The 13,960-nt window shown below is 44.2% G+C and overlaps 1 protein-coding gene across 2 annotated transcripts in view; it reads right to left on the bottom strand.

The window, feature by feature from the left end:
- Window positions 1-13,082, bottom strand: part of LOC147880442 (YCF49-like protein) — a 30,025-nt gene extending 16,943 nt beyond the window's left edge. Inside the window, exons 1-3 of one of the 2 annotated variants that reach the window (XM_087370986.1) lie at window positions 12,490-13,082; window positions 7,608-7,686; window positions 6,584-6,745 (exon numbers count right to left, since the gene is read on the bottom strand). In XM_087370986.1, the coding sequence (XP_087227112.1) occupies window positions 6,584-6,745; window positions 7,608-7,686; window positions 12,490-12,917 (669 nt within the window). In that variant the 5' untranslated portion in view covers window positions 12,918-13,082. The remainder of the gene's footprint in view (window positions 1-6,583; window positions 6,746-7,607; window positions 7,687-12,489) is intronic. The other variant, XM_087370987.1, reaches the window with a different exon arrangement.
- Window positions 13,083-13,960: the final 878 nt, after the last annotated feature.

The following is a 13,960-nucleotide window of genomic DNA, read 5'->3' as shown; positions in this document are numbered from 1 at the left end:
GGCCCTGGTAATGGTTATCGTGGGCTGTGCGGCCTGGTGAGGCTACCAGAAACAGTGGGCTGAGTGCCTTTTGTTGGATCAGCATTGAATGCTTACTATGAAGCTTGGTGAGAGTATTGCATAACAAGGCGTTAGCATTGGGGGCATTGATGCTTACCGAAGTGTGAAGCATTGCCAATGGATGCTAGCTGTGTATCCTTGTCCTGAGCAGGTGAATAGCTAAGAGGGCACTCAAGGCAGCTAAGGGAGTCTGTGTGACCAAGTATCGGATGCTAGGAACAGGCCTAAGCTGAGTGCGAGTGTTTTGGACCTGAAATGGATGCTCTTTAGCTATGCTTGATGGAGGTCACTTTCTGTAGAGATTATGCTTTTGTTTCTTTAAGAGATGGGTCACATGCAGGCAGTGATTGCTAGGCAGATGGCACATCTTGAGTACAGCCTTGTTGCTGAGTAGGCTGGGGTAACTTTCTGTAGAGATTATGCTTTTGTTTCTTTAAGAGATGGGTCACATGCAGGCAGTGATTGCTAGGCAGATGGCACATCTTGAGTACAGCCTCGTTGCTGAGTAGGCTGGGGTCAGGAATCCATGCTTGGAATGGGAAGTATCCCTGGAACCCCGAGAGGGATGGTACAGGTGTGACTGCCTTAGTGTTTGCTGTGTTGTGATGCCAGTTCTCTTATGGAAATCAAGTTGATGTCTCAGGATGTATGATGTCAATAGGGTGACAGACTATTGGACATGACAGTCCTGGACAGTGGAGAAAGCTTATGTATGCTTTCCCTTTTCTGCTTTGAGCGGATAGTTTGCTAATTGGGCACTAGTGACACCTACGGGGAACTATGTGCCCAAGTGTGGTTACTAGTGACGGTTCCGGGCTGTGTGCAAGTTTCCGGGACTAGGGATGGAGACCTACTGCGGAGTGGTGAGAGTAGTGTACAGTAAAGGCTTTGCAGGGTATGTGGATGCCCACTGGGATGTGAAATGCCCCAATTGTAAGAAGGGATGTATCTTTTATGTAGCCTGGATTTCTAGGTCTCTCACTTAATTAAAGAAATACCAAAAGGAGGGCCAAAGTTTGGGACCAATCTGTGTCTTTGTTTTTTTATCAGGGGCACTCTAGCTGTTGGTAATACTTGTTATTGTAACAGTGTTGACTGGTTACTTGTTAGTTTTACTGCCCTTTGATTTATTGAAGGCTGGTTTCATTTTCCCATGAGGTTCTTGCACTGGGACCTAGGGGAATGGGAGTGGATTGATGAAGGGCACCGAGAGAAGAGCATCCCCTTGTTTTGTTACACAGTCAGAAATGTCAAGAGATTTCAGCTTAGCAGTAGAGGTTGGAGGCCCTCTAGAGCTCCTTATTAGAATAGTTTTCAGATTTCTGCAGAGGTGTAGAGAAACTTTTGGAGTAGGCTCTAGAAATCCCTCAGGAATAGAAAGATCACTCTCTTCTTTTGGCTTTCTATGCATGGAGGGATTGCAGTGAACCTGTGGAGATCCGGGTTCGGGGCTGACCCTACTTGTCCTCGATGGCACGCAGCAATTGAGTCAGTTCAGCATTGCCTCTGGGAATGCAGACAAGCGAGGACGATTTGGAAGGGTATTGCTAGGATTTTTAGCATATTTCATAAAACACCCTTCTTCATGACTTGGGGATCAGTGACATGGTTATCTCTTACTGGCCCTAAGGTGTTTTTTGAGAGACATGACTCAGACTCAGCCTTCATTATACGACGACACCCTATGGAGTCTTGTTCTCTCCAGGATGTTCCCTTCACTCCTTTTAGAGCTGCTCTTGCCTCAGTGGACACATCATGGGAAATTCTGGCTAGTATTGCAGCTTGGCATATTTGGAGGGCCAGATGTAAGGAGGTGATGGAGGGTTCCCAGGCTCACCCTTCCCAGTCTATGGCCAGTCTATGGCCTGATACTATACACACATTGGTGGACATTTGGGAGAGCATGCATGGATCCTCCAGAGGAGCTATAGCCAGGAGAGGTACTTCTTTCAAAGTTTGGAGAGGATCTGCTTTCTTCTCTGAGTCTCCTTTAGAGTTGAGGTGGCACTTTCAACCTCAACCTTGGATTTTCGTTAGGTCATTTTGAGCTGGTTTTCTCCCATGCATAGCATGATGTACTCCCGCATTAGAGCTTGCTCTTGCGGTTTTCATTCATACTTAATGACGTAAACTTTTTGAAAAAATATATAAATATATATCTCTAGAGATTATGACCTTTCGGTTGATGGGATCATACAACTTGTATGCTTTGATCTCTTCAATGTAGCCAACCATGATGCATTTACGTGACTTAACATCCAACTTTCTACGATGATCGTCATGTAACAGATAGGAGAAGTACCTTGTGGTAAGCTCAGAGGACCACACCATTGGTGGGACTCTGGATCTATCTCTTTTGTATTGTGTCCATAGCTTTGAACGAAAATATATTATTTTGGTGGTTTCTCTATTTGGTTGGTTCATTGTCTATTGATGAGTCTGCACATCTATTTTATGCACATAAGTTAAGAAGTTTGTGATTTCACACGCCACACACACACAGTGTGAGCTCCTAGGCATTACTATCAGTCTTCCACTATGCGTACCCTCTGTTGGGTCATTTCTAACATGGTATCAGAGCCCAAGTAGGAGGCTCATAGGTGTGGGAGCCTGAAGGCAGGGACCTTGCTGAAGGACGACCCTAATTCATAAGCTCTTGGGAATCGACTTCCACGACTGGAGGATTGTGCCCTTGCAAGAAGGAGGGTGACTCAGGTTCAGTCAGGTGCGTTTAAAGTTCGCGGTCCAGGTTATCTGGAGATGTACTTTTGTTGCAGACCTTTCCAAAGGAAGGACGGGTTGAAACAGACCCTCAGAGCATGGTGCCTGGAAGACTCCAAGTTGTTCACTCATTATGAGGGGGACAACTGGAAGATCGTGATGACTGGATTGCTTGAGTTCGAAGGCGGGAACGTGACTAAAGGAGGTGGTGCCAGGAGGAGCTACCAGAGATGGACCTGTGTACCATGATGGTGTGCGGAAGCCGAACCAGACCTGGTGGAGCAAGAGCCACTGAATGGAAAGCCAGGAAGAGAAAGTCGTCATCGACGTGTTGGCATTGGGCCTAGATGTGTTGGTGAGAGGGGGTGTTGGAATGGTCACCTCCCCATCTGTAAGCCCCCATATGAGGAGAGCATGGGGGAGGGAGACCTAGGGCAATACCCCACAGAAAAAGAGAGGAAGGGGCTGCCACATGGACAGCATCATGGCTGTCATGAGGGCAGCACACCTAGAGGCGACATGGGACAGGTGGCGCAACTGTACGAAGCAGTACGGAGGGTGTGCAGACCCGGGACAGGTGGCGCGCAACTGTATGGAGCAGTACGGAGGGTGTACAGACCCGGGACAGGTGGCACGCAGCTGTACGGAGAAGTACAGAGCTGGATGAGGCCTAGTGGAGCAGCAAAAGAGGCTGCCATGAGGCAGGGACCTGCCTTTATATAGGCTGGGCCCTTGCCTTGATAAGAGGGCCAAGGCCCTAGAAGTGTGGGCCCAAAATGCCCCGGGTTGTGAGCCCTTATAGGGCTGGACCAGCCACAGACTGGTCGGCCAGTTTGCTGCAGGCTGGTCGGTTTTTTGTCAGCCCCCTTGGGGCCTATAAAAGGAGGGCCTCCAACCCTCATTTGATCATCATCTGGAGCAGCAGAGCCTCAGCAGACTGGAGCAGCAGATCAGTACCTATAGGGCCTACATCCAGGAGGTGTATAGGAGGCTGAAGAGCTGCAGACAAGCTGAGTTAGGGCTGCACACCTAGGCTGACATCCAGGGCAGCAAGGTGCAGAGATCAAGTCTGGACAGAAAGTCTACAGACGCTCGACAAGGAGCACGCGGGCTTGAGTCTAGAGATAGCCAGCAGATAGGAGAAGTACCTTGTGGTAAGATCAGAGGACCACACCATTGGTGGGACTCTGGATCCATCCCTTTTGTATTGTGTCCATAGCTTTGGACGGAAATATATTATTTTGGTGGTTTCTCTATATGGCTGGTTCATTGTCTATTGATGAGTCTGCACATCTATTTTATGCACATAAGTGAAGAAGTTTGTGATTCCACACCCCACACCACACTGTGTGAGCTCCTGGCTATTCTATCAGTCTTCCGCTGTGCGTACCCTCTGTTGGGTCATTTCTAACAGAATGTCCACCACGATGATTTTCTCTTCCACGGAAACCCCCTCAATTGCTACTGGATTGACCTCCTTCGTCGTACTGCTTCTTTCGATGATCTCTTTCATAGTCTCCAAACTTACGAAAGTAGTTGCACTGTACGTTTGACATGTTGGTGAGTGCCTTCCCTCTTCCTTAAAATCTTCCTCTGTTTGAATGATTTTTTCTTGGATGCTGATGTCGATGCTACTGCGGATGTTGATGCTACTGTTGATGATTTTAATTCTGATGACCATTTCTCTGAGATGCTCTACCTCTGCCGCTGCCTCAATTTCTACCTTTGTCTGAAGCTGTGAATGCTTGATCATTAGAATGGCGTTTACGTGCATGAATGGCTTGAGTCCTAAGTTCTTCACCAAGTAACACTGACTGTAACTCTTCCAGTGTTGGAATTTGCCTTTAAATTGCAAAACTCTGGACTAGATTCTCATATCTCTCTCCTAGCCCATTCAAGATGGCTTGAATCATTTATGTGGGATTCATAGTCTCTCCTATTGCTATAAGTTGATTGCTTTAATCCTTGATTTTGAGTACGTAAGCATGACCAGTTTCATTGCTGTTATTGGAACTCTGGTTGATTTGGTTTCTCAGAGTGAGAATCTTGGATGTGTTCTTAGACCCATAAAGAGATGCGAACACATCCCATGCTTCTTTGAATGTCTTCACTGTGTTGAGCTGTCCCACATGACATCTTGCACAATGCACATTTTGTTTAATCAAATGACATGCATGTTTGTCTTTCTTGCCCCATTCTGCTTGTGCACAGACAATGGCATGATCTATTGCAAGTGTGGACACTGTTGGTACAAGTGTAGACCTTTCTGCTTATGCTGCAGCAATGGTAGGAGCTGTTGTTAGTACGTCAGATGGTCTAGGTGTAGACCCATCTACGTACTCCCATTTGTCTTGAAGTACAAGAATAGTCGACATTCAGTATTTCCATGTGCCGCAATTTGAGTTATTAAACTTAGCAGATGACTCAAAATTGAGGTTTATAGTTGTAGACATGATGCAAGAAATGTACTCAAAGTGCCTGTGAAAAACTATCCCTGAATCAACTGCAAAACACTATCTGTATCTCAGCTGTTGGTGAAGAGAGAACTACAATATATTACAATCTGTTACAAGGCTTATGTCGCAAATTATGCTGGAATAGCCGAGAGGCTTTACAAGGCTGAAAATAATGTGCATAATGCCAGAAAAATAGCCAATAGGCTTTACAATGGTGGCATGTGAGTGCAAAATAAAATCATGTGCAATCTTCCCTCTGATCAATCTGCTAATACCTCTGAATACTGTGGAGTCTGCTCACTGATGTGTAGATGGTCCAGTTTCAAAACATGTGATGATGTGAAACCGCATGTGAGCGTAGGGACTGACTCCGAGTAGAAACTAGTCGAGAAGTTTTGGGCATGGCTTCGATTGGCTGTTTTGGAGTTCTCTCCTCTATGGATGAACTACTCTACTCTCATCTAGAGCTAGACCAGTTGTCGAGCGATGAAAAGCAGCAAATAATTTCTTTTTCTTTTGTTCCTTTTAGATGTTGGGTTAGATGCGTCGATGTAGAGGCTAGAATGTGCACAAGAAGTGGATTTGATGCTGAGACTAAAAAGTGTGTGATACAAGTGCCGAAATGTGCATGTGATGTGACACGCATGTAGAGCACGAAAAATCAAGCGTTTTGGAGCATCCTTAAATTCTTCTTAGAGCAAGAGATATGCCTTGATCTAGGTGGAAGGTTAAAAAAGGAGAAAATGATGATGTGGCAAGAGGGATCACATGCAGAACTGCGCCTATGAAGAGCTGTGCCTGTGGAGCATTGTGTGATGTGGTAGCTAGGTATACATGTAGTGCTTGTGGAGAGGTAAGCGTGCCTAGCAAGGGCTTGTGTGCCACGTGGCACTAATGAGGTGGTAGGTGAAGTGTTCTGAATGATTGCTACCAAAAATGTCCTCTATATTCTGTGTACCCGTGGATATTGTGCATGTGGAGGATTATGTGCTCCTTGGTGAATGTGATCTCTCCAACATTCTTCTTGGCATCCCTGAGAGAATTCACCTATTCCAACCAACTTCGTTGCCAAACATCACATGTGCCATTTCCTCATACTGCTTCTTCCTCTATATAGACCTAGATTAAGTGTATAGTGTATAGTGTATTGCGTATGTCACGCAACCATCCTTAAGAATCCTTTCTTTGCCAATTCAACAACAAAGCATCCATAGAACATTTGTACTGACGCTAATCATGCACGAATCCATACTATCAACCAAGTCAAATACAATCAAACCAAGCATCTTCATATCTCAACTGAAAGTCAAATATCGACTCCATATCATGTTGTCTGGTATCCTTACAATTTCCCAAAGCTTCTCATCTGACATCCTTATCCATAGAAATCCATCCGCCAAAGTACGGAACCCAATACTTGTGAGTCCTTTTGCACAACTTGCGAGTCCTTGTGCAAGAAATTCTCCTTTATCCATATCATCTATGATCCTTGCATGTCCTATTCCCTCCTATCATAGGGAACAAATGAATGAACATCCTCGAATCCATATCCATAAAAGAGTCATGGCTCCTCCATCAGTACAACAAGACACAAATCATCACTTACCAAACACCAACTAAACACCAAACTATCTGCAAGTTATTCTCACATGGTGGTCTTCTTTTAACCTCAGTTAGACATCAGTTCGTCCACCATGGCATCCACAATCAATGCGGACCTCACCTACTGTGCATACATTAAGAAGCACCCGTTACACCCAACATTCTGTTGATGCACAGCATGATCTCGACTGGTTCATTTATTCTATTATACCCTCCCTTCCTACTACTGTTGGGCAAAACAACTCAACAAAGTAAAAAAGCCTCAATTTGAAGTAAATACCATAACATATTTCGAGCTTCTCTTGATGTAAAAAAACAAATGGTGAATCATTCTTATAACTCACTCATATAGTGGTCCAACACGAAAGTTAAACAAGCTGTTAGAAATAAATCCAAAAGACTGCATCATGACAGCTATTTAAATTAGCCCTTTTACTTAGCTTTTTAGCAAAAACAGCTTGTCTTGTGTTGAAGCAGAAAATGAATAGTACATAAATATTTTGATGTCTGGATGTGTTCTCAATGCAATACACTACTCTTTCACACAACGGCGGTGGACATTTTAAGTAGGTGTGTACCTTAGGTCTAAGAGTGTTGCAAGCTTCAGGTAGCTCTAGTAAGCATTTGCATTGAAAAAAATAGTATTCTAGAGTGTTGACAATTAGCACAATATGTTCTCAGATACAACACATAGCGTGGGAAAGATATTTAAAGAGAGAGAGAGAGAGAAAGGGGTGGGGGGGGTGTTGAATGGATAGAGATGCACACCATTCCCCATGAAAGGCCTTTCCAAGCAGCATTTCCTGGGGTCTCACCATATTTCCAAACTAGAGCCATAGCTGCCACCCTGTGCACAAAATAAAACATGATTTACACTTCTTAAAGAGCTTAGTGTAGGGAGAGTAAAAAGTAATTAAGGGAATGCAAAGCTTGCAAAGTAAAATTCAGCAGCAAATATGAAACCCCTCCAGCAACATGTCGACCCCTCTTGTTGAGAGTTGTGGTGCCATGAGCACATAAATAAAGGCAAAGGTATGAAGCAAGGGCATTATCGCACATGTGAGCAAGAAAATGCAAGTATGTATCCGCTCCTATAAAAGGGAGGTTCATTTCAAGCAATATTATCAAGCAAGCTCTCAAGTCTCTCTATGAGTACAAGTCTCAATCTTGTAACCTAATTGAACTTGAGTCTATGCTTATGCAGTTTAGCTCCTCATCGTGTTTGTACTTAGGTTTCATCAGCCTTAGATTAGTGTTAGATTAGGTACTTGCCTTTGTCACTAGAAGATCTCAACCCCATTTAACATGTATCATAGCTTATAGGTCTAGCTCTCCTAGATTAAATTTGGATTAAGCTTGAGAGAGAGAGAGATATTGAGAGTTCTCTTGAGTGTTCTGGTTGTGTGTTCATTTTCATTGCGAGATTTCCTTCATCATTTCTTTTTATCTTGAGTGTTTCTTGAGAGACTCTATGGAGCATTTTTATTGAGAGGTGTTCATTCTTTCATGAGAGAATGGTCTTTCGTGATAGAGAGTAATTATAATTCTTGACTCTATAGAGAGTTCTGAGTCGAAAAAAGAGAGAGAACTAATTCGGTCCTCTGCTTTGAGAAAGAAAGAAAGAAAGTTGTATTAACGTCTTTAGGAGTCCTCGCGGGCCTATGAGAAAGTACAATCAGGAGAATAGCTCGTACAAGCCAATGTGGGCTAAAGCAAAGGGCTCGCTAAGGCACTTCTAAGTGCTAAGCTAAGCTAATAATCTCAAAAACTCAAAAGACTAAGTAGGTAATGCTACTGCTCCAAATACATATCCGGAGGCCATGGTAGCTCTCCAGTGAGAAGCGAAGATGTCGCGTATTGGCAGCTATCAAGCTGTCTCTCATTGTGGTGGGAGGCGTGGTAACCGTGATCTCTTTATTCAGTGGGCCATATCAATGTGCAGGCTCCACCACTTTGCGCCGTCTTTTCCCGTTGATCCATGCTGCCCTCATGTCAGCTATCTCCTCCTCTTCTATCCCAATGTGTACTAGCGCTGACTCAAAGGCATAGAAGTTGGTGACGCGTCTCTGTGCTCAATCCATATCCTGTTTGTCACTTCCTGCTGTTTGAGCTGCTGTAGTATGGTCTCTCTGTGTTACCACATCATCAAAAAGAGGCCAACGCAAACCTCGTTATGAAAATGGAGGTGTGAACCCGTGTCCCTCCTGAAAGAAGCAATGGTATCATCCTTGGATCTCATAGTAGGCAGGACAAATGTACAAATTGTGCTCTCCAAGCACAAAATCGCAGCAACTAGGAGCTCTTGTAAGCTGTTCGCAATCCAATTTGGCAGCCCTGGATCAAATCTCAGCAGATACCGGCCTATTGGAGCAAATTGCACTAGGTCTAGCCTCCTGGTACAAATCGCAATCAGGTCTTAGACTCCAGGAACAAATAGCAGCCGGTCTTCTAGAACACTGATGAGGGCTGGAAACCCTAATCGCAACAGCCTTTCAGACCCTTTGGTAGCTGGGATTCAAATTGCAACAGGTTCTCTCTCTCTTTGAAGCTCACGCATGCAAACTAGAGAGGACTCCCATGTTGGAATCAATCACATCACACTGGGGGAGGCGTGGAGAGACAAGGAAAAGTGATTCGTAACAATAGAAGATGTCGGGGAGAGAGAGAGAAGAAGATAGTACACAACACAAGGCCCCATAAATAAGAGCTGGACCCCCCCAAATGTCTTTATCACAATAAAAATAAACTTTGTACAACTGGCTTTGAGAAGAGCATGAAGCTGAGTGCAACCTTGAATGAATCTAGGAGCTCTGAGGCCCTTCTTTTATAGACTTGGCGTAACTAAAAGATAGACCTACTTTTCTAAAGCTAAACTGAGCTTTCCTACTTTTGCCTACTTTGGGGCAGCTTTTGCATGCTTTTTAGAACCCATGGGGCCTTCTTTAATGGCACCATCTTTCTTGGTGCTTTTTGCCTTGCAGGACCGCTTTTTACCACTTGTTCCATCATTTTTAAGCCTTTTGGCACTCTTTCAAGTTCTACACAAATACCAACACTTTAACCCATTAAAGGTTAGCAAAATGCATTCATTCCTAGTTCTTGGACTAATCCTAGTCCCTTGTGGGTGTCCCCACAGTTCGCTTTTACCAAAGCAAAGCAAAAGTAAAACAATAAAACTTATTCTTAGTCAACATTCCTTAACTAAAGTCAATTCTAATAAACATTATACTTTATTTCTTGAGAGAATATTATTCTTTATTCTTAGTCAACATTCTTTGCCCGAAGTCAATTCCAATAAACATTATACTTTATTTCTTGAGAGAAGTACCAAATGGTGATAAAGGGACAATCTTCCTAATGGCTTCTCATAGAAGACAAGGCTTCAACCCCATCCTATGTGGCATTCTAACATAGTGTGCCCAATAAAAATGCATCAAACACATGCCATAGATGCGATACTACATCGAATTGGCTGGCCTAGAGTGACATGGTGAGAACATGCATGTGTGTCACATGGCAAGGCCACATTGATAGACCAATTGATTAGTGACATGTGGCAACCATCTCCTTCATCATGATATGGATATGTGGGGGACTTGCCACATCATGTGGCCCCCTAAAAATCATATGTGGGCGTCACATGATGTGGCAAGTCCCCCACATATCCATATCATGGATATGTGGGGGACTTGCCACATCATGTGGCCCCCTAAAAATCTCTAAGCTCTATCTATGTCATAACATTATATATGTCCTAACCTTAGGGCCTAAGATCTAGTATCAGACTCAGCCCCGCAAATAGATTACCGGTCATAGGGTGAGCCTTTTCAGGTTTGAAGATCGACCCTCATAATCTGTTCATCTTTGTGCAAATAGATTCAATCGGAGGAGGACCTGTCATGGACTAATCCTACTATGCGCATAAAGGGCCTGCCTGGGATCATGTCATAACCATCTGGTTGGCCATGGAAATCCATAATGACGAACCAAATGTGGTAGGTCAGTCTGAAGGTTTTGTTCTTGATGTCCATTGAGACTCCCACCGGACGCGCGGGTGTGTGTGTATGCACACTCCTTTTACCTTTTACAAGTCCTAACCTAAATCACCCTAAGGGTAATTTTGGAATTAACTCCATAATAGTTCATCAAATTTTCTGACACCTAGGCTACCTCATTTTATAGCGCTTAAGTTCGTTCAACTTTAGTGAGCTATGCACCTTAAAAATCAACTTTTTCTTTAGTTGGATCAAAGGAGTACGCCTAGATATTTAGCGAGGAAGGTCAATATGGTAACATAGTAAAGTCGCAATTAACGTGGATGAGAGCAGGATTATACAGGATTTCCAATTCAATGTGAGAAGACTCCACTTCACTATCGATTATCGGAGCTTCAAATGTCAGATAGATGACTGCGGGTCAATCTAGTCATTCCCCGTCCTACATGGGGGGTGGCTATTCATGCAATTGTTGAGCTGATTACACCTCTCCCCTTAGTTGTGCCACATTGTGCCTCTTGGATGCATCGTTTGAGGTCACACAATACATTATAAACGGAAATGACGATACATATGTTATACATTTACTGTATTCGAGGGCCCGATTCATGTTGTTTGCCTTTGCAGAGTTTAAACAGAGTTTCATCAACTTGCAATACCAAGGAGCATATAACTTAAAACTTTGGCTGGCACTTTATCATTCACCGTGTTTCCAAATACACCACGAAGTAGCCCATTTCCCCTTGCCGGAAGATCTTATGAATCTCAACTTAGATTTTCTGCCTACAATGTACCTCTCTTATGCCTTGCAGCTGCGTGAAGAGTCTTGAGGGAAGGAGAATTTCAGCCGTCTGCAAAAGAACCTCCATCGAGCCTTTGATCAATGCCTTCCCTAAATTATTAAAAAGTTGGACAGATGGGAAGAACGCATCTATGAAAGGACAAGTGAGGGGATACCGCTAGGATCTCATAGATACTGAGTCTATGAATTTGATTGTTTTAAGGTATCTGAAAAATCCAGAAGCTTCGGCCTTCACAATTGATAAGGATTGGTGGCTATGCACAAGAGATGCTAGCAATGATAACGATGAGGTGGTCAAAAAATTATCAAGTACAAAGGGTACTAGGTAACGGTCCACAAGAGATTGTATCTCTCTTTGGCACCTTAACAATATTCTTTGCCTTTCGATTACGAAAATCTCTTAGACAACAGCGTTCGTCGGGCTCACCAACAAGGTTTAAAGGGATCTCTCTTTGCAAGAGACACACCTTGTTACCCATAACAATGACCCTATTACACATCATACCGTACCCGACACTCAACACACCCAATTCCCTGAGCTTTGTATATTCATGGAAAAAAGGCACTCTACCTCTACTCTACCTCTCCTCCTACAGTCGGTGTGGTTATACGTAGTCAAATATTATATAAATTACTGCATTTACTTGCACTATGGGACTTTGGACATTGATGGAAGCTAAATCAAAGCACAATACAAAAGTCCGTATTGTCACTGTCCATGTAGCAGCAATTCTAACTTCTCTGTTATCAAGTGCTACGCTATCAAGAGCCCATGCGGTGGTAATGAATTTTTGGCGAGCAGGACTAAAAAGCACCACCACTGGCGCTTCTGAATCAGTGTAAGAGAACTAACCATTCGGCAACACTCGAAACGTGGATGGTCCAGGTTGGAAGCGAGAGGGCATTCTTGGGTTCTTGCGCCGTTAGAGCCAAGACCTCGTCCACCAACGATTTACCAGCGTCAATGTCGGCTGCCGATACAGAGAGGGCTGTGAATGCAGTAGCTGCTAGGAAGCCGAAGGCAGCAAAAGGCAAGGAGGGGGGAGTCTTTGAGCTGCAACAAGAAAGGATGGAAATTGGGGAGGGAAGGCGAGAGCAATGGGAGTGGGGAGGGGAGCAACGAGACAGGGACGATGGCAATGGCAGTCGCAAAGCAAACGTTGCAACAACAGACTCCATGGAAGCTTGCTTGCATGCACTTCTGCAACGACAAGAGTCTGCATGCTTCACAGAATGGCCTCTTGGAACAACGACTCCAACGATATTGGCCACGTGCCACATTGCCTCGTAATCCCGGCTCCGCCCGCCACCACTGACCGCACATTTCTGCCGATACCAAAGAGTGAGTGCGGTGCATCCTCAGTGCTTGCAAACATCGCTGCAAAACTTCTACCACAACTTGCAGAACACCACCCTGTCAACATTGCCACCCTTAACACTCAGGAAAGTCCCTCGGTCGGCCTAACAGATGTTGGTTGGGGAGTGGGAGAGAAGGTGGACATCATGGAGAAGAGTGTGGGAACCAAAGGGCAAAATGTTCCATTGATTCGAGAGGACTTACTCTCTTTTATAGAATGGGAGAGAGGGTGGCCTAGATCATAGGCACCTCTCCTACATCAAAGCAAATCAATCCCTACATCATAGGGACTCCTAAATCAAAGACACCTCCCCATGTGGGGCCTTTGCATTACATCATCACTTATGTCATGGTCTAGACACATCATAGTACTTAGTGTGCTACACACACACACACACACACACACACACACACATGATCATAGAGCAAGCCCTTGATCACACAATTCCCAACATACCTCCCCTCAAGGGTTTGCTTCTTGCTATGTCAAGGATTCATCTAGGCACATAGTTTCACAAGCCATCTCATGGTGGTCAAGGATAAATCTATGGCTAGGATCTCATGCTAGCAAAGGTGCCCGAGGGTCAAGGTTTACAAAAATAAGCAAAGCATACAAGTTGTATGATCCCATCAACTGCAAGGTCATTATCTCTAGAGTTCCAAACATGTCTCTACCCATGGTTTTATTTCCCTTAGTTTTGCTACTCCTTTGTATTTTTCTACACTGGATGCACCATACCCACAATTTGATGAAAAATATGGGTGCTGAAGTGGATCAAACCAGCATTGTATCTACACTAAGGATGTGGAGGTGAGGACCTCATAGACTACCATTGTGATTGCTTTTAGAGGGACAGCAGAAAGTGCATAAAAGAGAGGTAACGCAAGCGAGCAACAACAAGGAGACTCCAAGGAGAAGGCAAGCTATAAGAGCACAGTCGTGAAAATAAGGGAGTTGTAAGCATTG

This window comes from Dipteris shenzhenensis, chromosome 32 (assembly GCF_047967505.1).
Source record: "Dipteris shenzhenensis isolate YYH24624 ecotype China chromosome 32, Dip_SZ_1.0, whole genome shotgun sequence".
NCBI lineage: Eukaryota > Viridiplantae > Streptophyta > Polypodiopsida > Gleicheniales > Dipteridaceae > Dipteris > Dipteris shenzhenensis.
The sequence above is the reverse complement of the archived record's forward strand: the minus strand, read 5'-3'. Positions and strand labels throughout refer to the sequence as shown.